This window comes from Canis lupus, chromosome 11 (assembly GCF_048164855.1).
Source record: "Canis lupus baileyi chromosome 11, mCanLup2.hap1, whole genome shotgun sequence".
NCBI lineage: Eukaryota > Metazoa > Chordata > Mammalia > Carnivora > Canidae > Canis > Canis lupus.
In genome coordinates, this window is record NC_132848.1 from 8,021,479 (window position 1) to 8,048,785 (window position 27,307).

General features: G+C 43.2%; 1 protein-coding gene across 4 annotated transcripts in view; it reads right to left on the minus strand.

Annotated features, from left to right (window-relative positions):
• Positions 1 to 27,307, minus strand: part of PPM1H (protein phosphatase, Mg2+/Mn2+ dependent 1H) — a 253,772-nt gene that overhangs the window by 145,120 nt on the left and 81,345 nt on the right. For all 4 annotated transcript variants that reach the window (XM_072843062.1, XM_072843065.1, XM_072843064.1 and 1 more), the window contains exon 2: positions 11,844 to 12,009. In XM_072843062.1, the coding sequence (XP_072699163.1) occupies positions 11,844 to 12,009 (166 nt within the window). The remainder of the gene's footprint in view (positions 1 to 11,843; positions 12,010 to 27,307) is intronic.

Sequence of the window (27,307 nt, forward strand, 5' to 3'; positions counted from 1 at the left end):
AGCTCATTTGACACTCATCTTCCCTTATCATACACCAAATGGTGCTGGAATTTAGAAATCTACGGAGGGGATTTCGTTTTCAGTAACACAAAGAGAGTACCACAAAGGTGGAAATTTTACTTTGAGTTAAGTTCCATGGTTGTTTTTACAAAAGGCTTCCTATGAGCACAGGATGTTCTTGCCTCCCTCCTTCCTCACTGCCAAAGAAAAAGAACCACTGATTTCCCATTAGGCAATGACACAGTTGCCAGTCTTCTGACTCCCCACTCTAAGCTACTATACCGCTTGATTTCCATAGTTTCTGGCCAGTTTTCAAGGTACCACACAATGAAGATGATAATTCAGAATCTGGAGGATCTGTTTTAGGCATTTCATCCACAGCACTTGATTGAAATCTCCAGCTCTGATCCTCAGGGTAACACAGAATGGGGAGAAAAGTAAGGCAATGACAAAGCAGACGCAGGAAATTTGAGTAACTTCATTAAAGTCATCCCTAGGGCCCATCCCCAATGCTGTGCACTTGGCATCAATGCCCTTGCAGTGTACTTTTTTTTTTTTTTTTTTTTACCATATCTCTTTTTATTTTTATTTATTTTTATTTATTTAAATTTTTTATTTATTTATGATAGTCACACAGAGAGAGAGAGAGAGAGAGAGAGAGAGAGAGAGAGGCGGAGACATAGGCAGAGGGAGAAGCAGGCTCCATGCACCAGGAGCCCGATGTGGGATTTGATCCCGGGTCTCCAGGATCACACCCTGGGCCAAAGGCAGGCGCTAAACCGCTGCGCCACCCAGGGATCCCACCATATCTCTTTTTAAATAAATTATTAAGATGTTTTGTTCTCCAGTAGAAAAGAATGCTTAATTTCATAGGCATAAAAATGAGGACTGCTTCCTTCTCAGGATCTGACTATATGAAATGCAGAATTTTTTGTTTCAATTCCTCTGCTTTATGAAATAATAAGATGTGGGGCACATTTAGTAGTTTGGTTTTTGTTTTTAGATGGCAATTTAGTTTCCTTATTAAATTTTTATTTAAAAAATTTTTTCATTAAAAAAATTTATTCGGGGCAGCCCGGGTGGCTCAGCGGTTTAGCGTGCCTTTGCCCTGGGCGTGATCCTGGAGATCCAGGATCGAGTCCCACGTTGGGCTCCCTGCATGGAGCCTACTTCTCCCTCTGCCTGTGTCTCTGCCTCTCTCTCTCTCATTAATAAATAAAATCTTTTAAAAAATGTATTCATGTATAATTAATGTACAGTGTTATATTCATTTCAGGTGCACAATGTAGTGATGCAACAATCCTATACATTACTCAGTGCTCATCATGATAAGTGTACTCTTAGTCCCCTTTATCTCTCTCACCTATCCCCTGGCAACCACCAGTTTGTTCTCTGTACTTAAGAGTCTGTCTTTTTTGGTTGTTCATTTGTTTGGGTTCTTAAATTCCATATGAGTGAAATCATAGGATATTTGTCTTGCTCTGACTTATTTCACTTAGCATTATACCCTCTAGGTTCATCCATGCTGTTGCAAATGGTAAGACTGAGTAATATTCACACACACACACACATATATATATATACACGCACACATACTACATCTTCTTTTTCTATTCTTATTGATAAATACTTGGGCTGCTTCCATAACTTGGCTATTGTAAATAAACTGCAATAAACACAGGGGTACATACATCTTTTCAAATTCATGACTTCATTTTCTCGGAGTAAATAAAGTGAAATTATTGGATCATATGGTAATTTAATTTTTAATTTTTTGAGGAACCTCTACACTGTCTTCCAGAGTGACTGCGCCAATTTTCATTCCTACCAACAGTACATAAGGTTTTTTTTTTCCTTTTCCACATCCTCACAAACACTTCCTATTTCTTTTTGTATTTCAGTCGTTCTGCCCCATTTTATTTTTTTCATTCTATCTCATCTTAAAAACATTATTAAATAAATTCTAATTTCTGAGAGAGAGGAAATATAATGTTTGTGACAGTTTGGGCTAAATTGCGTGTGGTTTATTCTAGACTCAAAAATTAGCTCAGGGGTGTTCTCAAACTATTACTTTACATATCAAAAACTCCCCCTAAATTAGATTACAATAAGGAGTGCCTGAGTAGCTCAGTGATTGAGCATTCAACTCTTGATTTTGGCTCAGGTCATGCTCTCAGGGTTGTGATGTTGGGCTCTGCACTGAATAGAGATTCTCTCTATCCCTCTCCACCCCCATTCTTTCTCAAAAAAAAAAAAAAAGGAGGTTACAGTAAAAGCATGTGAAATAATACTGAAATGCAACTGCAACACTATTAGAACAGCAACAGATAATATTAATTGAACACTTACGACATGAGAGGCACTATTTTAAGCACTGTTGTATTTTTAACTCATTTAGTCCAAACAGCGCTATGAGCTAGGAGCTATTATCCCCAATTCAGAGATGATGAAACTGAGGCATTGAGATTTGGACTCATTTGCACAAGGTAACTAATATCTAGTAAGTGGCGGTGAGAGGATTTAAACTTAGACACACAGTATTATTCAATCAGAAGGCTTTTTCTTCTTGCCTTGGTTTCAATGCAAACAAGTTTTTCGATAAGTTAGCAAGAAAAAGTGGACTCTGAGAACACTAAGGTGATAAACAATTTCATTTCCATTCTGTTCTTCACCTGAGTCCAGTTTCTGAGCCGACAGGACAAAGTGCCTAATAACTCCTGAATCAGGGGCGCCTCGGTGGCTCAGTCGGTTAAGCATCTGCCTTAGGCTCAAGGTCATGACCCCAGGGTCCTGGGATGGAGCCCCCTGTCGGGCTCCCTGCTCAGCTGGGGGTGGGGGTGGGGTCTGCTTCTTCCTCTCCCTGCCAATCTCTCAAATAAATAAAATCTTAAAAAAAAAAAAAAACAATTCCTAAGTCAAAAGAGAAATCATAATAGAAATGAGATACTATTTAGCATCAAATCATACTGAAATTACATTAGGAGTTATTCCTCCTTTGTGCCTGCTTCGGCAGCACAAAGAGGAGTTATTCCTCCTTTATTTCAGCCTTTTCCAAACACATTTGTCTGCCACATTTCCCTGCAGCTAATGGGTAAAGAGGCAGCATGTCACAAGAGGCCAGACTGCCTCGGTTGATCCCAAGCTCCACACTTCACAGGCACGTGCCTCAATCTCGTCAGTAAAATAAAGATAATGATGGGACATTCTTCCATACAGTGTCAGGTTAAGTGAATCAATACTGGGTGACGGACAGATCCGTATTGTGTCTGGCACGTGAAGGCTGAGTATTATATTTAAAAAGGAAGAAGACAAAGTCTCTAGAGGCTATCACTCTCGACAATGTTCTCCGTGTCTAAGCTGTGGGGAAATCAGATTACAAGGGAAACAAGGAAAAAGTTCCATCTTAGCACCGCTTCTTTTCCTTTAGCCTTAGGGTGTGCCCCAGTGGGAAAAACCGATTGTGAAGCCAAGCTGGAGCTGCACGCCCTGCTACTGTGGACACCTCCGTCCAGCCCGGTGCCCACCGAGAAAGCCAACGCCACTGAGGAGGGCACTGCAAAGTCACTCTGGCATCGGCCTGGTTCTCAAGTCACCCTTCGTCATCACTCGCAAGAGTCCGAGGCCCTGGAACCAAGGGACGCGAGTTTTGAGAGAAACCACTGCACTCTTGCTTCAGAAAATCTAAGGAAATAAATAGAAAGGTTATGGATTCTTGCACAAAACAAAGACCTTAACTAGAGGGAGGATTTAGAGGGACACATACAATGAGAAAAATAAAAGGCTCCCCCTCTTGTTTTCATAGCTGACATGACTGCGGGAAGCAGACTGCCTAATGAAGGCCGAACATTCCAGAAGGGCTGCCACTGTGGAACCAAGAGCGACCTTCATTTAATGTTCAGGAGTGAGGGGCGGGGGGCGAGCCCTTCTGAGAGGAAACAGCTGAAAAGAATGGCACATCTTCTGTTCAAAGAGTAGAAAGAGCGCTTCCCGTTTCCCTTTCACCTCTCCCCAGCCGTCTGCTCCCGCTCCCCTGCTCCCCTCGCACTCGGGAGGCCGGAGGCGGAGGCCCAGGGCCGCGCTACCCTCCTCTGAGGAAGGCCGTCAGCCTTCGGCGCCTGCTGCGCCCGGCCACGTGTGGACACAGCCGCCTCCTGTTACCGTAACCAGACACTGAACCAACGGACACTGCAACCACATACTTTGATGTGTTTTGACTAAATCAGACAACAGAAGGGTGCTGTGCTCCTAAGGAAAAAGGCCTGGGAGGCAGGTGGCCACGTCTAGTCTTAGGCCAGAAACAATCTGTTCCCAAGCCGGGAAAGGCAGTCAGATGCGGGGGGAACGTCCGGGTGCTGGCCTCCACGGCCCACCTCCCACCCCTCAGCCACGCAACCTAGAGACAGGAGCACCTGCTCTTAATACAAAGGCTCTGCGGTGCCCTTTGGAGGGGGACGTTTTCTCCTCCGCTGAAAAGTCAGCTGGTGTTGTCCTCTGTTTACCTCACTCCCAGAGGGACCAGGTACATGGGAACTGAAAAGCCAAAGGCTTTGGAAAAGTGAGGTTTTCCCTTACAGAGGACACTCGGTGTGGTGGATAAAGGCTACTTCAAATCTCCCAAAGCAGAGAAAACCTAACAACGGTGACTAGGTTCCTATAAATCTTGATGTCTTTAATTAAAATGCTTTCAGGGATGCCTGGGTGGCTCAGCGGTTGAGCGTCTGCTTTCGGCCCAGGGCGTGATCCTGGGTCTGGGACTGAGTCCCACGTCGGGCTCCCTGCATGGAGCCTGCTTCTCCCTCTGCCTGAGTCTCTGTCTCTCTCTCTGGGTCTCTCATGAATAAATAAAATTAAAATTTTTTTTCTTTAATTAAATAAAATGCTTTAAGTGGGAGGCAGGTAGGAGGCTGCTGGATAGGGTGTTGCCCTCAACAAGCTTATAGCATCTTTCCTAAGAGAAAGTGCTTGGGAGTACCTTTGGGAAGTGCTAGCGTTTTACAACCCCTCTTTCCTAGCCACCCATCTGGTGTCCCCAAATAATCCGAGGCACAGGAAATGTCAGGAGCCGTGCACGTTGCCGCAGAGTACCTGTTTCATGCCAGCCTGCTTGAGGGATCACGGCTCCTCACATGTAAACCGGCTGATGGGAGGCAGACACGGGAACATTCCACCCTGAACTTGACATAGAACATTTCCTCCTTTATATCCTCCTCACCAGCGACATCAAAATTTCTCTTCCTTACTTCTCAAAAAAATATTCATTTCACTAGATCACTAAATTCTAATTAAAAAAAACCAACCACCACCTAGATCTGTTACTATTTTCATAAGGGAGAACACAGCAATTCATTTTCCTTTCCTTTTCCATTTCTTTAGGCTAAAATACTATGGTGCCGAACACTTCGAAATTTTTATTTGTATCTCTTTTAAGTTTTATGACTTCCTTCAAACATTGCTTCTTTAGCCCCTGATGTTTTCCTTTTATATGTAGATGGAATCTGAAATTAGCTTGTGATTGATTTATTTATTTTTTTGGTCAGAACTCAGCAAGTACTACAGGAAAGAACACAAGAACACTCCTTCAGTAAATGCCTCACAGAGCCAGGAAGACAGAACAGTTTATATTATTTTTACCCACTAATTTTTTTTTAAAGAGTTTGTTTTAAAACAGGAGGATTTTTTTTCTTTAAAGATTTTATTTATTTATTCATAGACACAGAGAGAGAGGCAGAGACACAGGGAGAGGGAGACGCAGGCTCCATGCAGGAAGCCCGATGTGCGACTCGATCCTGGGGTCTCCAGGATCACACCCCAGGCTGCAGGCGGCGCCAAACCGCTGCGCCACCGGGGCTGCCCTAAAACAGGAGGATTAATTTGACTCTTTTGGCTAAAAAGATTACTTGTCCTAATAGGATAATTCTCTAGGAGCTGGCATGAGAGATGGATAAAAGTTGCCTTAGAATCTCTGTACCAACTAATAATTTTCCACAGGAAGAAAAATCCCATCTTTTTTGCTACCCAGATGCCCCTGGTTATAAGAAATGCCATCACATATAAAAACTTCAGGACGTTTTAGGTTTTCTTCCATCTTCAAGTAAGATGAAGGTGATTATTATACATGGAAGAGGTTTTCTGGAAATACTTGTGTTTACTAAGTTGACTGGGAATGAGAGGTCAAGAAAGGAGGGAGAAATTTTTTTTAAAAAAGATTTTATTTAGGGATCCCTGGGTGGCGCAGCGTTTTGGCGCCTGCCTTTGGCCCAACGTGCGATCCTGGAGACCCGAGATCGAATCCCACGTCGGGCTCCCGGTGCATGGAGCCTGCTTCTCCCTCTGCCTGTGTCTCTGCCTCTCTCTCTCTCTGTGTGTGTGTGACTATCATAAATAAATTAAAAAAAAAAAGATTTTATTTATTTGAGAGAGAAAGAGCATGCATGAGCAAGGGGAGGAGAAGAGGGAGAGGGACAAGCCGACTATGTGCTGAGCACAGAGCCCGACATGGGGCTCCATTCCATGACCCGGAGACCATGACCTGAGTCAGAATCAAGAGTCAGATGTCTGACTGGGCCATCCAGGTGCCCCAAGGAGGGAGAAATTAATCACATACATCACATGCTGGAGAAAGCCCATGTACTTCCTTTGTGCCAACCTTCATGCCTATCAACTCTACGTGTGCAAATAATGATGCTGTAATTTATCCTTTTGTCCCATTTCTGGCCTCTGATGGTATTTGCCATTTTTATCATTATCTTTCTTGACCTCATCTCTCTGTGGCCCCTGGCATAACTATTTCCCCTCCTTGCAGCTCCCTCCTTGAAATGTCTTTGGGTTGAAAGCTCCTTAAATCTAATCCTCCCTAACATGTGCTCCTGAGCTCCGAACCCTTATTTCTAACTTCCTACGAAACACTTCCACCTGGAAGGTCAGAATCCTCACCGTTTCTGCCCATCCTCTCACCTTTCAACCTATGCCTGAGCCAGTGGTCCACTTTCAGAGACCAGCACCCAAAGGCTGAAACCTGCCCTTTTAACCTCTTCCTCCCATGCAGGTCGTCATCTGGTCCCCTCAACAGTGAGGGGACCTCATCTCACCTCATCTCTCCTGAGCCTGCCTCTTGCTCCAATCAGTCTTATTTCAAGCTTTCATCATTTCTCACTTATATTTCTGCATGAGCCAGTCTCCTTCTGAGGTGTCCAATCTCTAGGTTTGCCCCCCAAGCCTTTCCAAGTCAGCCTCCCTGCTGGATTTCAGCAGATCTGGATTTCATTATACCCTAATATCATTTGGTTAAAGTTCCATCTTATTAGGGCATTAAATGGCTCTTGTGTATGAAACCTGCTTGCTTATTTTTGTCTTATCACCCTCCAAGTGACTACAGGTGCCCCAAGACACTAGAAGACACGCGTCATGTGCTTTCACACTAACCTGGCTTCGCATATGCATGTTCCTTATGTCAGGATCTCCTCTTTTTCTTATTTGCTTGGTTAATTTCTATTAACTTTTTCCTTTGCTTTATTTTTAAGTAGGCTCCACACCCAGCATGAAGCCCAGTGCAGGGCCTGAACTCATGATCCTGAGATCAAGACTTGAGCTGAGATGGGGAGTTGGGTGCCTAACCGATGGGAATCAACCAGGTGCCCCCCCCCATTCACTTTTTTTTTTTTTTAATGATGGCTTTAATGTTGCTTTCTCCAGGAAGCATTCCCTACTTGAGCTGAGATGGGGAGTTGGGTGCCTAACCGATGGGAATCAACCAGGTGCCCCCCCCCATTCACTTTTTTTTTTTTAAATGATGGCTTTAATGTTGCTTTCTCCAGGAAGCATTCCCTAATCTGACCCATTCCCTCACCTCTCTTAACTCATCTGAGTTAAGCTTATAAACAACCTGGATTTTAAAAATCTTTCTCCTAGAGGCATGGGTGGCTCAGTCGGTTAAACGTCTATCTTTCGCATGAGCGCGTTCTCTCAAATAAATAAAACTTTAAAAACTAAAAAATAAAATAAAATTTTTCTCTCAAAACTCACTCCATTGTTTTGCTGCTGGTTATTGGCTCTTTGTCTCTTGTCAACTCAGCTCTAGGAGGACTGGAACTGTACTGAGTTCATCTCCTTACCCTCAAGGCAGTGAAGGATCAGACTCACAGAGAGAGGAGGGGCAGATCTACCTTGTCTCCTGCAGGTGACAGGTTTGTGCTGCGCCCTAGACTGTCACTCCCCTTTCTAAGCACCACCATCTTTGAATTAAGGGATGTCTTCTAAATGGGAAAAGTCAATGGCTCCTTTTAAGCAGTACATCCAGTATGCCCTGCTGGCAAATTGCTCATTCAGAGCAGAAGCCGGAGTCCTGATAACAGCCCTCCAGGTCCTGCCAGATGACCCTACCCCACTCTCACTGCCTTTCTGACAACATCTCCTGCGATTCACACTTCACTCTCTGCTCCAGCCACACGGGCCTCTTGGCTGATTCGGAAAACACCGGGCCTGTTCCTGCCTCAGGATCCTTGCAGTTGTCTAGGATGTCAGAAAAGTTCTTCCAAATAGCTGCACTTTCCAGTCTGTGCCCAAACACCATCTTCTCAGTGGCACTTTCTTTAATACCCATGCATCTCACATTTCCTACATTCCTGCATCTCTGCTTTTTCTTCTCCATGGCATTTATTATCCGCCGCGGGATACATTTTAATTGTTTGTCTCCCTCAAGGGATACAAGTTCTCTGTACATAAGGACTTTTGTCAATTTTATTCCCTGAATCCTTGGCATCTAGTTCCTGATACACAGCAAGCGCTCAGTGGTTTACCTGGCACAGCAAGTCATGGTTTTCGAGCTTTTAAAAAGCAGTGCAAACAACAAAACAGCATCCTAATTTAAAAACAGGCAAAGGAGTCAAATATAGAATAAATAAATACTGAATAAAGAACACCTGATGTTTCTTTTAAGAAGCTATATATATTTTAAGTGCATTGCTGGTTGTAATGTAAGATGGTGCAGCTGCTGTAGAAAACAGTATGGTAGCTCCTCAAAAAATTAAACAGAATTACTGTATCATCCAGCACACTTCCACTCTGGCCATACATAAATCCAAAAAAATTTAAATCAGAGACAGGTATCTGCAGACCCATGTTTATAGCAGTATTATTCACAATACCCAAAGAGCCAGAAGATAGAAAAGCAAGTGTCCACCGATGGACAAACTGATAAACAAAATGGTGTGTATACAGAACGGAATATTATTCAGTCTTAATAAAGAATGAAATTTTGATACATTCTACAACATGGATGAACCTTGAAGGCATAATGTAAGTCAAATAAACCTGACACAAAATGACAAATATTATATGATTCCATTCATATGAGGTGCCTAGAGTAGTCAAATTTAGAGAAAAAGTAGAATAGTAGCTGCCAGGAGCTGGGAGTAGGGAGGAACGGAGGGGAGGGTTAGGGGTTTAATGGGTACAGAGTTTCAATTTCAGAAAAAGTCCCAGGAGATGGATGGAATTACAGTAAGAATGTGTCTGATGCCACTAAACTATACACCTAAAAATTGGTTAAAATGGCAAGTTTTATGTTATATCTAATTTCCCACAATTAAAAAAAGGCAGCACAGGTCTTGCCTTAAACTCTCATAAAAAGCCAAATATGTAAGGCAGATAGAAGTGAGGTGGCTGCGGCTGAAGCAGCAAATGGTGGGATGGGATGCGTCCATGCTGCTTGGCACGGTTGCTACCTCCTGGAGCCAGGAGCCCACAGGGTTTCAGAACCAGCACAGGGGAGGTTCAAGGCTCCATCCTGAAGTACTTATGCACTGGTTTCACGGTTCTTTTTCTTTCTCTCTTTTTTAAAAGATTTATTTATTTATGAGAGGATGAAAAGGGATCCTTTATAATCCTATAAAAGTGTATATACAGAGGGAGAGGGAGAATCTTTAACAGGCTCTATGGTCAGTGGGGAGCCCAACACGGGGCCCGACCCCAGGACCCTGAGATCAGGACCTGAGCAGAAACCAGGAGCGGACCCTTAACTGACAGAACCACCCAGGTGCCCCCGGTTTCATTGTTCTTAAGGAAAGGAAGTTAAAAAGTTACGCCTGGCTCCATTTCTTGGAGGAATTTAGAAACAAGGAAAAATGACATCATCAGCTGGCCTTGGGCCAAATGTCAATGCTGACTAATTTTTACAGAAATCACTTCATATCCCAGTGGCAGGGGAAAGAGCAATAGTAGGTCACTGTGCCCAGATCTAATCATCCTTAGTATGTCACATTTTCTGAGCCCTTTTTCATAGTAACTCCATCCTCAAAACAATCCTGTCAGATAGGTATGAAGGAAAATTGTGTGATCTCCGATTTATAAATGGATAAACAAAATTCAATGGACATTATTCACAGAGAATCCCTTGAGTGAGACTAACTCTAGGATAAGAATTTGCTCACATTTATCACGGATTTATTAAATAAGACACTGGCTCAACATTCCCACTGACAACGGATTGCACACTTCCAACCAGTCTTTTTCTACCATACTTGGTAATAATTACTATTACTCTTTTTATAGGAAAATAAAGCTCAAAGAATAAATGACTATCCTAATATTAAATAGTTTAATAAATGATGGACTGTGATGGATTGCTCTGGAACCCACTGCTCCAGAGCCTGGGTACTTTACTGTTATTATTCTGTACTGCCCATCTGAGCTCTGACTCTGGCTCTTTGGGAAAAGCCCTGTCAATGCTTCCTGCAGCCTTGAACACAAGTCCAACCGATGAGTCTCCATAGGTCACTGTGTTTCTAACTCAAAGCTGAACTAGTATAACAAAATAAATCAGGAGTCTTATCCCTACGCATAAATGCAGAGAGGGTGCAGCCCTGGTGGCTCATTGGTTTAGCGCCGCCTTGAGCCCAGGGCCTGATCCTGGAGACCCGGGATTGAGTCCCATGTCGGGCTCCCTGCATGGAGCCTGCTTCTTCCTCTGCCTGTGTCTCTGCCTCTCTCTCTCTCTCTCTCTCTCTCTCTGTGTCTCTCATAAATAAATAAATAAATAAATAAATAAATAAATAAATAAATAAATAAATAAAATCTTAAAAAAAATAAATGCAGTGAGATACTATTTCTTACACCAAGAAAAGGTTCCTGGATCCTGTATAATCCTATTAAAATGTATATACAAAAATAGCCTCAAGATTATTAGAATAAAGAGTCACATTTGGGTCATCTCATTCAAGGTTTCCTTTCTGTAAGCTGAATAAAATGTGGTGGACAGAGTACCGATTCTTCCCTATACCTTTCTGAGTGTTTCTTCAGAACTTTCTGAGGGCATCTGCTTTATTCTCCAGAAGCCGAAGAGAGGAGAAGTGCTCTGTGGTTTGTCAACAGGGCATGGAGTCTGCAGGGCTGCCCCATGGGATGCAAGGGCTATGGGCCAACTGAAACAGTATTTAATTTGCAAGAGCATCGGGCAGAGGGGAAGAAAGGGGCAAAGCCATGGCAGGGCTGTCAGCCAATGGCTAGCGTTATGTCCGTCCCTCACAAGAAGCTTCCGGAGACCATCCCCTTCACAAAAATCTTAAACGGGCTCCTTTACAACCACCTGACGTTATAAACACTGTATTTTGCCATAAAGCCTATATACGATGTGGGTGTTTTATTTACTCTAGGTATGAAGAGCCTAATAAACACCAGCTCTTCACACACGTGTCACCTTAAGCTGTGACTGTGTGATACCCCGTGTACAGCCCCACTGCTCCACTAACTCTGGCGACACTGGGATTCAGCTCTAGCTCCTCACAGTGGGGCCAAAGTGCCCCTGTTCCTCTCACCGAGAACTGGGGGCCAAGGGGGGGCGGTCTTACCGAGTTCTCCTTCAGTTGCAGCCCCTCCCCATTGGGAAGGGACGACCGCCTCTTAGCCGAGTTCCTGTTCGGGGTTGAGGTAATGGCCCCTGCCTTCTTCTTCACAGTGAGTACCTCACAGCTGGCTTGGTCTTCGTTGTGCGTGCTCTTCCCGGCATTAATAACCCTGCAGAAAAAGCCAGAAGAGGGGTCAGGCAGTGATTTCTGGAAAGCTCAGAGCTCAGTCTCAAGGGTCAGCCGAGCCAGTCTCCACAAGTGGCACAAAACTAAAGCCCAACCTAGCACGCAGGACCCTCTGGCCTTGGTATTTTATGTTCCCCGGTAAATTAATTTTTCCAAAATGAAATTATATCAGCACACGTTAAAACATTTACCAAGGCACTGTTTCGGGCCCAGCTCAGCTTCCCAGGTGTCTGACCGCTGTGAGCAACCCCATCAATCCATTTTGGTCAAAACACAGGAGACAATCACTCTTTTGGCAATTACGATAAAGATCGACGGGCAGGCTGGGGGGATTCTGTTGTGTTTCTCCAAGTGACAAAGAGCAAAACCCACCATCAATCTTATCAAAGAACAAGGCAGTACAGTAATTTACAGCACACTGTAAAATCCACGAGAACAGAGAACCACAGTTCACTACCGCCATGTCCACTTTGACTTCACACACAGAGAAGTGAGTGGATCAAAGGTGTATTCTTTTTAAATTATCTTTAATCCTTCATTCTTTCTCCTGTATGACAATACTCGTCACATGACACCATTACATTAGGCTACGGGGCACTCTGACTTGGACGTGTGGGCACAGGATACTCTAGCATGTGGATAGTGCTTTGGCCTAATTACTAAATGTTTCAGGCATAGGACTGCATTAGAAGAACATGCCACATCATTCATATGCCTTTCCTGTATCGGGTGACTGCAGGCTGACCTCTTGGGTTTCAGTATCATTTTCTTACTAAGTAATTAATTAGCAGCTAAAATAGATTTCCCAAAAGAGCGCTTTCTTTAATTTGCCATTGGCTGTGTTTTCTTTTCAAAACCTCAACAGTGTCACAGTAGATGACAGAATGAGTGTGTGCGGGGAGGGTCCAGAACGCAGTGGCAGAGAAAGAAAAGATGCTTTCTTTTTAGGTGAGACAGCTGGAAATCCACGCTCGGTGTGATGTGACACCACTCTGATCAATCAGGCTGTACTCCCTCCTAAGTAGAAGATAATCCTTTCCAAATATTTTTTTTTTAACTTTTCAATTCTGAAATAATTACAGACTCAGTAAATTGCAAAAACAGTACAGAAAGCTTCATGCACCCTTCCCCCAGCAGTATTATTTTACATACCTACAGTATAGTATCGAAACAAGCCACTGACACTGATGAAATATCGTCAGGCTGCAGGCCTCATTCAAATTTTTTTCTATAAAATGGCTTTCAGTATTGAAAACTGCATCAATGTCCATAAGTCAATGCACATTTGCCACAACCGAACGGGAAACAGTAGACAGGGATGAGAGTGTCCCCAAGATCTAAGGGAGTGTATTTCGTTCATCCTTCTGTCAAACCTTAGGAGTCTATGGACATGTTTTGGATGTTTTGACATTTACTTCAAATTTATTTTTTAAATGTACAGTATTTGGGGAAAAAATGCAATAATTTAGAAGTTCATTCCCATCTGTTACATGTGAACACAGAAATGCTCATGGCCTATATATCTGGGCAGCTCTGGCATAAGAAGCCTCTGTCTTTTCTCTTTAATTGACTGGCATCCCCTTGATTGGAAGGAGAATTTTTCAAATTTCAAATGTTTCAAATTTCTGGGTTGATCACAACTGCTCCACGATCCTTACTGGCTTCGTTATAAATTTCAACCTAGGCATATGTTTATAAACAAATGCCGGGATCCCTGGGTGGCACAGCGGTTTATCGCCTGCCTTTGGACCAGGGTGCGGTCCTGGAGACCCGGGATCGAATCCCACGTCAGGCTCCCGGTGCGTGGAGCCTGCTTCTCCCTCTGCCTGTGTCTCTGCCCCTCTCTCTCTCTTTCTCTCTCTGTGTGTGTGTGTGTGTGTGTGTGTGACTATCATAAAAAAAATAAATAAAAACAAATGCCTACTTTTACAAATCATCTTACATACTATGCTTCTGTGTAAGATTTTTAAAAAAATAGATTGCTGCTTACAGAGTTCGAAACTCATTGTCCTAGGGGCCTATGCAAGGAGGTGGGGATCCTTGTGATCTCTCGAGAAGTCACATCTGCCTCTTGTGTTTAGGACTCGCTCTTGCTGACGGAGGGATGGGGCTGGGAGAGATCAGGGCTTAGTTCTCTGCCTCAACTTCAGTCTCTCTCCTTCAAGGAGATGTTTGGATGCAGTTTCGGTGAAAATGTAATTTCATATGGTTTAAAGTACAGTGTGGCTACCTGCCTGAAGACTATTAATACCACCATGCTTACCACCTGGGCTAAAGGAATGACTCCAGGTTTCACAGCCAGGAAGCGGTGCAGCTAGGATGCAGAATGAGGCCTACCGTGACCCCCACACACACCGCAACCCAACGTCTTCCTATTACACATGGGGACTTGCACCTGTCTGTGGTGGGCCAAGCTGAACCGTGTGTGGAGGCACAGAATAAGCTGATTACGGGAACCCAGGTCCAGGCCTGACAGAAATGGGAATATGCTCCCCTCGTGTACCGATTGGAGAAAGGGCCCAGAGGGAGGATGAGGGATGGACAGTTCAGATCTGCCCATCTTGAGAGGGGCCCATGTTTAGTCCAGTGGTTTGCAGCTGGCACACCTGGTGCAGAACATGCATCTGTCTGGAGTTTCCCTCTTGCATCCGCCCTTGGAGAAGCAAACCAGGCAGAGGAAGGAAGTCTGAAGCACCACCTGCCTCTCCGCAGTCAGCATGTGTGGGGCAGACTGTTCGCTGGATGGGGACATTACACTTCCCATGTCTCTCACATGACCGGCTTCCCTATGGAAAGCGGAAGTGGAGGTTTGGCTGGGAAAACCAATTCGTGATAACCGTCCCCTCCATACTGTCCTCTGCACAATATCCTAAGCTGCTATTTCTGGAACTTGGCATCACCCTGACCGCTGGCACCTAAACTTATGCTGTAGTCAAGTCTTTTTGTAACAAAAAAAGCATCACTGGTCTCCAATAGCTACATCCAGGCTGACTCATCTGCCACTGCTGTTTTCCACCAGTCAACAAAGCTACTATAATTACATAAATCCTGAATTGCGGTCACCTGAAAGGGCTTTCTCTCTCCTCTTAGTGGGTGTTAAACTCCAAAGTTGACCTAACTTCAAGAAACCTTAGAAACTTTCTTTCATGCATGAGAAGCCTGGGGCCCTGGAAAACTCTGACATGCACAAGGTCATGCAGCTAAATATGGCAGGGATGCGAACATACTTCCGAGCTCCCAGCAATTTCTGCTTCAGCTCTCGGTTGTTTTATTTTCCTATTGTGTATCGATTCTTATCGGCCCTTGGTTCAGAGGGCTGTGCTGCAATGACTCATCACAGCCAGAGAACTGTGACAGAACAACACTGGTGGCCTTACTTGGCCATTTCATGTTGAATACAGCTGGTGAATGACACTACTGAAATATCAGAAAGTCAGACATGCTGACCTCGTAGGAAGACAGCAGCCCCAACCCTTGGGAAGCCTGTTTGGTAAGATATCTGATTATTATTCAGATGTTTAAGTCACATTAATTTAAAGCCATTGCCTTAAAAAAAAAAAAATCACAATTCTTGTCCCATATTTTACATTATTTTAAATTCCCTACTCCACACAGCTTTAGTAGAAAGCCCTGTTTTTCTTGACTTACTTTGGCTTTAAAAAAGCTTGGTCTCTATCAACTTAAATATATTATTTTGTTCTTCAAAGGCAAATGATTTGTTTACTAAATGAAATGAAATCTTTAATTCCTTTAAAAGTAAACTGAGAAAAACTTTCTTTCTGAGAGCAGAGGAGCATCATGCTATTAATAGAGTCAACCATTTGATTTAATCTAAGCAGCTGTAGGAGTAGCCACGCTCACTTCTCGTCTTCTGCTCCAGCATAAAGTCAGCACTATGTTGAGATCAAGAGGAATGAGTATAAGATGTGCATTCTTTATCTTAGCATGATGCTAATTTTGAATATTTAAAAACAAGACGCTGATGGACCATGTAAGTGGCCTATCTTTAGTGACATTATTTTCTAATTTCCTACAAAGAGGGAAAATATCTTCCTTGGAATTGGAGGCAATAAAGCATAACAATTAAGAACAGGGGCTCCCTCCCTACATAGACCACAGCACACAGCAGGTGCTCAACAAATGTTTGCTGAATGAGTGAACGAAAAACAGAAACCAACTCTGTTACTTCCGAGATGTGGAGTAATGATAATATCTTACATTTGCTGAGAATGCACTATGTGCCAGGGACTGTGGCTAGCATCTTCCATATAGTAATTAACTCAGTTAAGCTTCTTGTCGGCTCTGTGAATTGGCCACTACTGATCTTTTTAAAGGTTAAATCACAGCCAGTGATGGCAAAATGTTCAGCCAACTCACTTAACTTGTATAGACTTCGCTTCTTGAGCAGCATCTCTTGGATTAACTTCCGGGAGTTGCTGAGTTATGTGTGTGCTGGGGAGGAGGAATTTCTAGTCATCTCTACAGAATTGGAAAATTTTGAAGTTAGGATTAAAATTCAAGCAGGAGAATTGTTAGAGGATGACAGGAAGAATGGCTACTGCGTCTTCATTGTGAAGAGTTTACGCCCAGTTCCTTCATTTCTTAGAAGACCAAGGCCCATTTGCCCCGGGAGAGAGACATATGACTACGTTAAATTCATTTTAGGACTTTGTCTACCTTCAATAGAACCAAAACACCTAGATTTCTCCCCCTTGTAAAAACAGGTGAACCCAGAATTTAAGGGCCTGGAAGTCAAGATCCCATGTGCGTGTCACATACAGCTTGAAGCTAGGGCCAGGCATGAATGTGACCATGAACCACAGCAAGAGTAGAACCTATTTAAAAAGAGCCAACGACTCATTCGGGGCTGATATCACTTGCTTAAGAAATCTGTTTTCCTTCTTTCCGTCTGTGAAGTATTCTAGTCACAGATTTTTAAAGACTCAACTGAATTTCAGCAGCAAAGTCCTGGTTTAATTGCAGCTGTTAAATTATCACATTATCTGCTTTAACAGCTGCTCAAAATCTTGACGACGATGACCCTTATCTGCTAATGTGACACAGAGAACAGGTCCCTATTACTAAATTCCGACAAGTAAGTACTCTCAAGTGCACTCACGTAGTGAGGCCTGTCACAAAGGACACAGGCCCAGAGGACAAGCAATGGAACCATCTTCAAAAGGATTTATGATGACAATCAACTGAGGGCGGTCACAGCTGACATTCTCTTTGAAGGATACCACGCACCACTTTCTGTGCGAGTACCTGACAGCCGTCAACTGCTTCACTACCAACCTCCTCCCTGATCCTTCATTCATGAGACATTACAACAAGGACATTGGCTAAGAGAGACCTACTCCAAACTGGGTCTCTGCTAATTACTAGTTCTAGCTGTGTGTTCTTGGGTAAGTGACTTTCTCTCTCTAAAATGGGGATAATAGTCATCTCTGATCATAGCGGAGCACGAGAATTAAATGCCCCAGCACGGAAAGTATTTAACAGTGTCTGGCACATAGTGAGAACTCAGTATATATTATTTATTAATATTAGATCAAATACAAAGCTAGCTGCTGCTTCCATTGGGCCTAAGAGACTTTATCCAGTTGTGAAAGTCTGAGGGACTCTCCCCTCCCCTCCCCAGTTGTATCCCTCTGCCTGCCTCAAGGACACATAGCCACCTCCATGAATCCAGAACCTTCAAGTGGCATCGCATGACACATCTCAGAACAGGGACCTTGAGCAAGGCCATCTGCTCCTCTGAGTCCTCTTCTCAAAAATATTGCAACACGGGAGCCCCATGTGACAGTGTTCTGTACAGAGGAGAGGAAAGCACTCCCAGCCATGACTATGCTGTTTCTAGACTGCCATCCAGATCTGCCCACAGATGCCATTTGTGGATTCCCAGCCTCCTAGATGCAAGAGCTCAGGTTGCAGACCCCACAGAAGAAGACCAAATACAGAATTTGGTCGTTTCCATTGTTATTATTATTGTTATTATTATTGTTTTTAAGGGAAATAAAGGCCTGAACAGTTCAGACTAAAAAGTTTACACTAGTGTTAATACTGCTAAGCCGGCAGTAATTACACTGCCTAAGAAGGAAGAGGTTTATAAAGGCCATCAGGTGAAGCAAGATACTGCTGATTCATATATAATTGAGAAGCAGACAGCAAAAGGCTATAGGGGGGAGGGAATGGAAATGAATCATTTATGGAAAACCAAATACAGCTATCGATTATTAAAATTCTCTTTTCTAAGTAAGCTCCTAGGCAATGTTTCGTGTTACTCTCTCAAGTGGTTACTGACTCCCAAATAAGGTGGAATTAGAAGGGCAACTTAATTCCTAGCTCCAAGGGAGTTAGTAACCTCTCATTCTTGGTATACTAGAAAACCATGGCTCTGACCAGGAAGCTAAGCCTTTGATAACATCCATTAAGAATAATATCTTCTCCCACACAGGCTCGGCCACCTCCGGGTAGGAGGGAAAACGGGAGGTCATCACAGCCCATTCAGTTAACAGTCAGGTGTTACCAGGGAGGAAAAAGGATGGCAAGAGTGCAATTCTCTGAGGGTGGTAGGTGCTCTCCTTTTGGAAGGTGATTAAGTACCAACACATGGAGGAGGCAGCATGGTCAAGAAGGTAAACAGAGGCAGGAAGAGCGCCTGGGGGCTCAGTGGTTGAGCATCTGCCTTTGGCTCAAGGTGTGATCCCGGTGTCCTGGGATCGAGTCCCACATCGGGCTCCCTGCATGGGGCTCCCGACATGGAGCCTGCTTCTCCCTCTGCCTGTGTCTCTGCCTCTCTGTGTCTCTCATGAATAAATAAATAAAATTTAAAAAAAAAAAAAAAAAGAAGTGGGGAAAAGAGCACATACAAGTACATCATCTCCATCAGGCAGCCTTACATCTCTGGTTCCCAAGCCCTGTCATGGGAAATGAAGTGATTTGACCAATCAAGGGATGCTAACTGGGATCTTAGGAACCACATTCAGCCCCCCCAAGAGGTTATGGTTTTAAAATTTTTGCCCACAAAATATTTTTTAAAAAGTGAACTAGTAGGGGCGCCTGGGTAGCTCAATTGGTTAAGCGGCTGCCTTTGGTTAGGGTCATGATCCTGGGGTCCTGGGATCTAGCCCTGGGTCAGGCTTCTTGCTCAACGGGGAGCCTGCTTCTCCCTCTCTGCCCTGCTCATGCGTGCACTCTTTCTGTGTCTCTCAAATAAATAAAATCTTTGAAAAAGTGAGCTAGTTGCCAACATTGAAAAATTGGGATATTTACATTAAAATCTTCACTTTCCTATTTCTCTTGAAAAACAGTGCATCAGATTATATACCTGTCACAGTCTCCTGTGGCAACAATCAGAGAAGGACATATCCTCCCTAGCTCACCCCAGACCTCACTCTACTTGTGCCATTTAAGTAACCAGCCTGGCCCCAAGGCATTTGATTCCACAACTCTGCACCCAGCTCCCTGGGCCTTCATAAGTAAAGCAAGACAATTATCAGACACACAGTATACTGACTGAAAAATATTACTTAAAAAATATCTACTGTGGAATGAAGGAGAGCATCAACAATCAGAGAAAAGACGGAGGAACAGCCTGGGGAAAGCAGAGTGACGTGGGCTTTATAAAGAGAGTTTGGGTGTGACCCAAGTATAGGTTTGGTGAGGGAGCTACACCAGAACTAGACCATGAGAGTCTATGGAACTTTATCTTACAAAGGCGAAGTTATCACCAGGGTCTCTTATAATAGTCCAGGTGACAAAGAGGTCATGAACCAAGCACTGGTGCTGGGTAGAAGTAAGTGAGGATTTCAGAGGTGAAAGAACCGAGAATTCCCAGGAAGACCTGTTGTTCACAGGTCATGGAGGAGAAAGGAGCAAAGAGGAGGACTCTCAGGTTTCCACTGGCTGAATGAACAGACGAGGTACACTGATTAAGAACGGAGAGGAGAAGGTTGAAACAAGCCTTGGGCACTGGGGATGCTAGAGGAGATAATGAAATTGCTTTTAGTTCAGTAAACAAAATATTCTTGGTACCAGAAATTAGAAAAGCAGTGGGAGCCCACTCTGACTTAACCAGGGGTCAGCCAACTATGGCTTGTGGGCCAAACCTGGGCCACTGCTTGTTTTTGTATGGACCCAAGCTAAGAACGGTTTTTACATTGTTATGCATATCGGGGGCGGGGGGGGGGGGGATTCAAAAGAATATTTTGTGACCTGTAAAAATTATATGAAATTCAAATTTCACTGCCAATAAAGTTTTTTTGGAATGCATCCATGTTCATTCATGTATTGTTAATTGTGGTTTCCAGATACGATGGCAGTTCATAGTTTCAACAGAGACTACTTGCAATGCCGACATATATTATTTACTATCTTTACCCTTACAGAAAATGTGTGCTGACTCCTGAACCTAACTATTCGATTGAATGCTCTAAAATCGTTGTAGGTCAAAAATAGTCGACTACAGACAATTTTGTGTTATTACATGTAATAACAGAAGTGAAGCAGAGAGCTATCGATTTGGATATAATTTTTTTTTAAGATTTTATTTATTCATGAGAGGTACACAGAGAGAGAGAGAGAGAGAGAGAGGGGCAGAGACGTAGGCAGAGGGAGAAGCAGACACCCCGTGAAGAGCCTGATGCAGAACTTGATACCAGGACCCCGGGACCACGACCTGAGCAAAAGGCAGACACTCAACCACTGAACCACCCAGCTGCCCCGATTTGGATAGAATTTAACGTGCGTCTTGGCGTTATTAGTAACATTAGCTTTGGATATACTTTGCTGCGAGCACTGGGGAACCATCGTTAGTGCCTATCTCCCTCACCCATCTAAATAAATAACCAAAGATTAAAAAACAAACACTCAAGATCAAAAGAAGCTATGGCGTTGTCACATACAACTCCCTACATGCATATCAATGTTTTCTTCGTCATACTGGCTGTATAAAAATGAACTTTCAACAAAGCAAAGACAAAAACCAGAAACCTGTTGTTGGGCATTTCCTTTCCTGAGCATGTTTTATAGGCCTTTTTGGCAACACCATTAATATCATCAAAGTCCAACTTCTGCATTTAAATAAGGAAGTCTGCACCCTGTCAGATGCTGGAGCAAATTCCCATTCAAGGCAATAGTGCTGCTCTGCTGGGGCCAAGCGAAATGAAAATAAAACCTACCCAAAACGGACATCAGGTTTGGAGGTTTTGCATTAAATACAACCAGTTTAGAACAATATTACTTGGATAAGTTTTCGTTGGCAAAAAAAAAAAAAAAAAAAAAAAAACAAACCATGCTTGAAGCTACTCCATTTCCAAAGATAAAGTTTCCTTTCTTTATTCAACAGATATATCAGAACTATCAGCAATGTCAGAGAAATGCATTTTTTTTCCAAACAAAATGAAAGTCGATCTCAAATGTGTAATTTAAAAATGTGAATCTCAACAAGGCTGAACTTGACAAAGTGAAACCCAAAGATAAAAATAATCTCAACAGACATCAAAATACATACATAACTTTTTAATCAGCAGTTTCCTCAAAAACTTGATACAATCTTGACTTTTCCCTTGCTCTGGGATAAAGTTCTGGACAATCCAGAGCTCCCCTGTGTTCCTTAAGGCAACACAAAAACAATAATTTTATACAGAAGAGGGTTGTTTGGTGGTAAGGAGGATGAAACTCTAACTTGAGAGTTCTGAGTCCTGGTTTTAGAAAAGATCTTTTAAAAATGTGCTCTTATATGAGAGGGGAAGGCCACTCATCCACCTATCCTCAAATGCAGGGGCTGAGCTGCCTTGACACACAACAGAGCAGGAAACGCCAAGAAGGGCAACAGACAGGTTTTTTACCTGCTACAAAATTGGGGGCAGTTAAGTGCCGAGAGACTATGGAACCAGATTCCCCAGGTCTGAATTCTAGCTCAGCCAGTAAAAGTAATTGTGTGACTTTCATTTTATCTCCCTATGCCTCTGCTTTTCATCAGTTAAGAGGGGACAATGAGCAGTACTTGTCTCTTAGTGTGGTTGTGGGACTGTCAGAAAACAGCTGTTTAAGAGCTTTACATCTAAGAACTTGGTTAATACTTGTAACCCCACACACGAGAAGGGTGGTGTCATTATCCCTCTTTTATTGGCTCCATCAATATCCTATGCAAAAGGATTCAGTTAAACGTCCTGAACAAGCTGTTCTGGCATTTTCTCCTAGCAACTGAGGTTTTAAATGATATATTGTGTTCACACAAATGAAGCTCTTATAATTAGTTGCACAACAAGAAGCAATTGTGACATGTCACATGGTTTCAGCACATCAATATACTTTTTCTGGGGCAAGCACAGAATTACTGCAAAAATACATTAATATAGTATACAGTAATCATTAATTTCCCCACTCGTTACTTAAGTTATTATTTAAAAAAAGAAACCCAAAACACTTTACTTTACTTGAAAATAATCTGATTTGGAAAATCTTCATCCCTATCTTAACAAATTGCGGAGAAAGTCTCTTTTGTTTCCAGAAAGCCTGTATACAAAAAATAGCCCTTTGGAAGCTGGTTGTTGTCTGGTCAAATATTTTTACCTTTGTGCCTACAGTCAAGGCAAGTCCATTAACATTTCAACGCTCCCTAATTTACAAGGGAAAAAATGTTTAAACCTTGAGGCCTCAGAAGGGTCAAGAGGGGTTTCATTTTAGACACACTGATCTCTACACCCTCAAAAAGCTTTCTAAAAAGTGCAATGAGACTTTGCTTTTTTAAAGATTATTTGACAGAGAAAGAGCGAGTGCACAAGCAGGCCGAGCAGCAGGCAGAGGGAGAGGGAGAAGCAGGGTTCCTGCTGAGCAGAGGGCTTGATCCCAGGGTCCTGAGATCATGACCTGAGCCAAGGAAGATGCTTAACCAAATGAGCCACCCAGGCGCCCTGAAAGTACAAGGAGACTTTACCAAGGCCTTGAAGGAAACAAATGCACTGACGAGGATGTAAACTATTTTAAATTGGATGCCCAGCATCATCCTTAAATAAAAAGGACAAGGTGGGCCACCAGTATATTTCAATTAGAGAGAGGTACGCTCCATAATGCCATATGTTGATTCTAGTTGTTTTCCCCTATATCTCAAGTCACAGAGCAGAGAGTAGGCACTCAATAAACGTTAGCTGAATGAACAAATGAACTTAATTTTCCATAACATCCCAAGGAGGGCGGGGCTGGGAAGGTGGTTACTAGGATAACAAGTGAATTCTAAGCCTATTTGTTTCTTAGAGCTTAAAACATTTTTATTGGGGCTTCAAGGAAAATAACCCAATGTTCCAAACAAAAAGTGTATTTAAGTATAAGTGCTAATGAACTTGGGAGCAGGACATGTAGGCGAGCCCCCCAAATCTGCAACCAAGTGGCCGTTAATACAGAACGACCTGCGTCTCTAGGTGAAATCCTAACTCCACTGCTGGTCTCTGCCTTATAACCAAGTACATGCTTAAGAGAAGCGCTCTATCAAAAGTAAGGCCTGACCCAGGTGGCCTTGACAGGCCAGGACGGCTCTCTCGACACTGAAACTGCTGTGCAGGAGGGAAATTCCAGAGGTCAAAGGCAGGGGGGAAGGCTTGGAAGTGGTACAAAGGCAATCCTGACACCATCAGTGCAAAGCTGCCCAGCAATGCAGTGAGTTATGTCAGAAGGCAGAAATTCCCGGCACTGGAAATGTCCAACCCCTGGCTGACAACCTTTCAGGGACCTTCGGAGGATCTGTGAACTGAATGAGAGGGTTCTAAGGCTTCTTTCCCAACTACTGAGTCTATTAGCTGTCTCCACTCCCAACTCCAGTTAATGTAGAATCTAACCTGCTTTCAGAGCTAAAATTAATTTATTATGGAACACAGCTCTGGAGTGGTACTTGTCTAAGACAATCCCGCGATACCTGGTAAACCATAGTTGACATATGGCACGTCTCTAGCCATCTGGCGAGCAGAAATGTGATGAACTGAAACTTCCTATCCCCAACTAGCCTTTGATGTGGGAGTGTGCAAATGAGCCTCAAATGTTGCTCTTCCTTGGGGCTCCCATTTGACTTGCTTTTTTTTTTTTCTACCAAGCCTTCCCTGGGAGATCTTCTCTACTCCCAAGGCTTCGTTTAAGATCCAGACACTAAGCACTGCCACACTCACACCTACAGCATAGATCTCTGGGGTGTCTGACCTGTATTTCTGGACGCCTTCTGGGATCTCCACATTTGCATGTTGCACACATTCAAGCTGCCCAGACCTGCACTCGGTTTCTCTTTCCTTCATCTACCTCCGCCTCAAATGCGATCCTCCTTCTGTCGTTCCTGCCTTCGTGGATCAGAATTCCAAGGAACATCCCTGTCATCCTAACTTCTTACTCTTGCCCACATCTAGTCCCTCACTTGTATGCCACAACTCGTACTTAGTTTAGGCCAAGTTCCATCAGAAAAACCTAACAACTGGATGTCCCCTCCCCCGAGGAATCCGGCACAGCTCAGCCACACTGACCTTTCTCAGCTATGACTACGGCCATGTCTCTCCCATGTTCCAATTCTTTCGAATGGACTCTGAAGATTTTAGGGGACAATGCATACTCCTTAGCTTGCCACACAAGGGTCTTCATGATTTGGCCATTATCCATATTCTCATTCTCCTCCCCACTGCTCTCTTCCCATCTCCTTATTCTCAGCCACAAAACACAGCCATTGGTCTACAGAGAGCAGTGTTGCTACTCTGCAATTCCCTGACATATGCCTTTCTCTCTGTCTAGGACAATCTTAACTTTCTCTTGTCTGACAAATGCCCCCTTGTTCTTCAACATTCATTTTGACCACCACCTCATCCTAAGGATGACATGTACCTCTTTACACTGCAATGTAACCACTAAGTAGAGCAGTTGTTACACTAATGGAAGTTACCAGAAGTTTGGACTGCTTTCCTAGCTCTGCCATTTACTAGCTGTGTGACTTGGTAAGTTAATTGACTTTTCTAAAACTCAGTTACTTTAGCTAAAAAATTAGGCTACTGTGTAAATTAAGAATATGAATGAATGTAAAGTGCTTCACAAAGACCTGGACGACACAGACCCTCTTTCTTCGGGACATTGTCTTTCCCTCCTGCCCTCCTTCAATCCGCTCACAGTTGTCCTTGGCCATAGCTGATGGGTCCAGGGCTAACCAGGTGGTGCTAGTTGAGCCAGTAAGGCACCTTCCATGGAAAATGAGAGAGGAAAAGATGGGGGAAGAGAGCAAGAAGAGACACAAAAGAGATATGAAACAGATCATGTAAGAATACAGGTTGCAGGGGTGCCTGGGTGGCTCAGTCAGTTGAGCATCTGACTCTTGGTTTCCTTTCAGGACATGATCTCGGGGTCCTGGGATTGGGCACTGCCCCCACCATGGGCTCTGAGCTCAGCACAGAGTCTGCTGGAGATTCTCTCCATCCTCCAGGTTCTCACATAAGTTCACTTGTTCTCTCTCAAATAAATAAACCTAAGAATACAGATTAAAATAGAGAATCTCAGTGGAGTTAAAGTCCCTAGGTACAGCTGTTCCCAAGACCCCAGTTATCCTTAGAATATCTGAGTAACCCCAACATCCTACAATAAATTCCCATTAGGTGGCTGTCAGTTAAAAGTTAAGAAGTCTAACAAAACCCAAGTCTCATACAAACTCTTTGGTACTATTACGGTAGTATTAAGTAAATACCATGAAGACAGAAATAGAATTTTATTTGACTCTGTATTCTCAGAGATGTACACAAGGCCTGATATAAAGCAGGCAAATATCTACTGAATGAAAGGTTTGTGGACATCAGGAGAGAGTAATTTGAGATTAAAAGTCTTATCATAGCTCATGAATCTCTAGGTCCCTGTCCTAAGTAGTAAAAGAGAAAAAAAAATTTTTTTAAGTAGAAAATTTTGACAATTACGACCAAAAATAGGCACTGAGATACACTTCTGAGAACCACCGGTCAGGCATATTTAGTACCTGAATATCCTTAACTTGTTATTAATTGGGCCAATCCAAGTTACTGGGAAGATTTTTAACTGTATTCTACGAATAAATGCTAAACTAATATAGAGAACTATTTCTGAAGCTGTCAGAAGACAGTGGAATATTCCATTATTAGAAATTTAGCAACTGAGAGCTAATCACTACTCCCAATCACGAGCCTGGGATACAGAGGGACTTATTTAAGTCTCAAATTTTTGGAAATTCCAGATTCAAAATGAGGTTAACTGATGACCTTCCCAACTGCATTTCAGTCTAGAGATTAAAATAGATCTCATTGTTCCAGAATCCTGGCTGTAACAAGAAATAGGCTCTAACTGGCTAGAATGAATTTTAATAGCAGAACCTGGAGCATGAGGAAGGAAATCAGGAGGAAGAATTTTTCTTCCTAAAAAGGCCCATAAAGGTAATTTCCATCTCATTGTGTTTCTAAACTGCCTATGTTTGTAAGGTGGTTGCAAGCTATCCTTTCTGCATTGACAGGAAGCATGAATTAATCAGTAAATAAAAGTAGTAAAGAGAATTCTTACATTCTATGTTTTCAAAACACTAACTTACTAATGCATTCCCAAACTGTTATAGTACAAAAGTTTATGAATAAGATGACTGATCAATCTCATATACATTTTGACTAAAACATGAGATCCATTTACAGGCTTACCCGGAAATTTTACTAGACCATAACCTAATAAAGCACAATGCTGAATGACTATAAATACAATTTATGACACTCTTTCTATGGATAAGTACATTTAGAATTCCAATCTCAGTAGATGGAAGGCAAAACCTGAGAAAGGCTCCCAAGTGGTAGTGACACTTTTGGTTTACTGATGACACTAAGTAGCACTGGCTTAGATGAAACACACTCCCTCTGATTCCAGCCAGGGACTGGAATTCCCTTAGAGGAGGGAATGAGGCACCCTCATGCCAGTGAGCTGAAGAATAGTATATGATACCCCTAGTTTACAAGCCACTGGTGATGGCTAGTCCGCTAGAGTCAGAAGTTCAAGAGGCTTCTAGAGACAGAAAGGCAAATCCCAGTGAGGCATGGAGGCAGAGTGGCAGGCGCTTGACTTTGCAGGCGGCGGGGTGGGGGGTGGGGTGGGGTTGGGGGGCTCCATGAAGGAATTGAGAATGAGAGTCCGGGCAGGGCTCTATGGGATCATTAGCTAATGGGAAGGAAGTTTGATTAGTGGTGGTTGTGTTCACCACACCTGAAAGTCATGTCAGGAAATGGGTTGGCAATAAAAGGCAATCAGTAAGAGGAGGT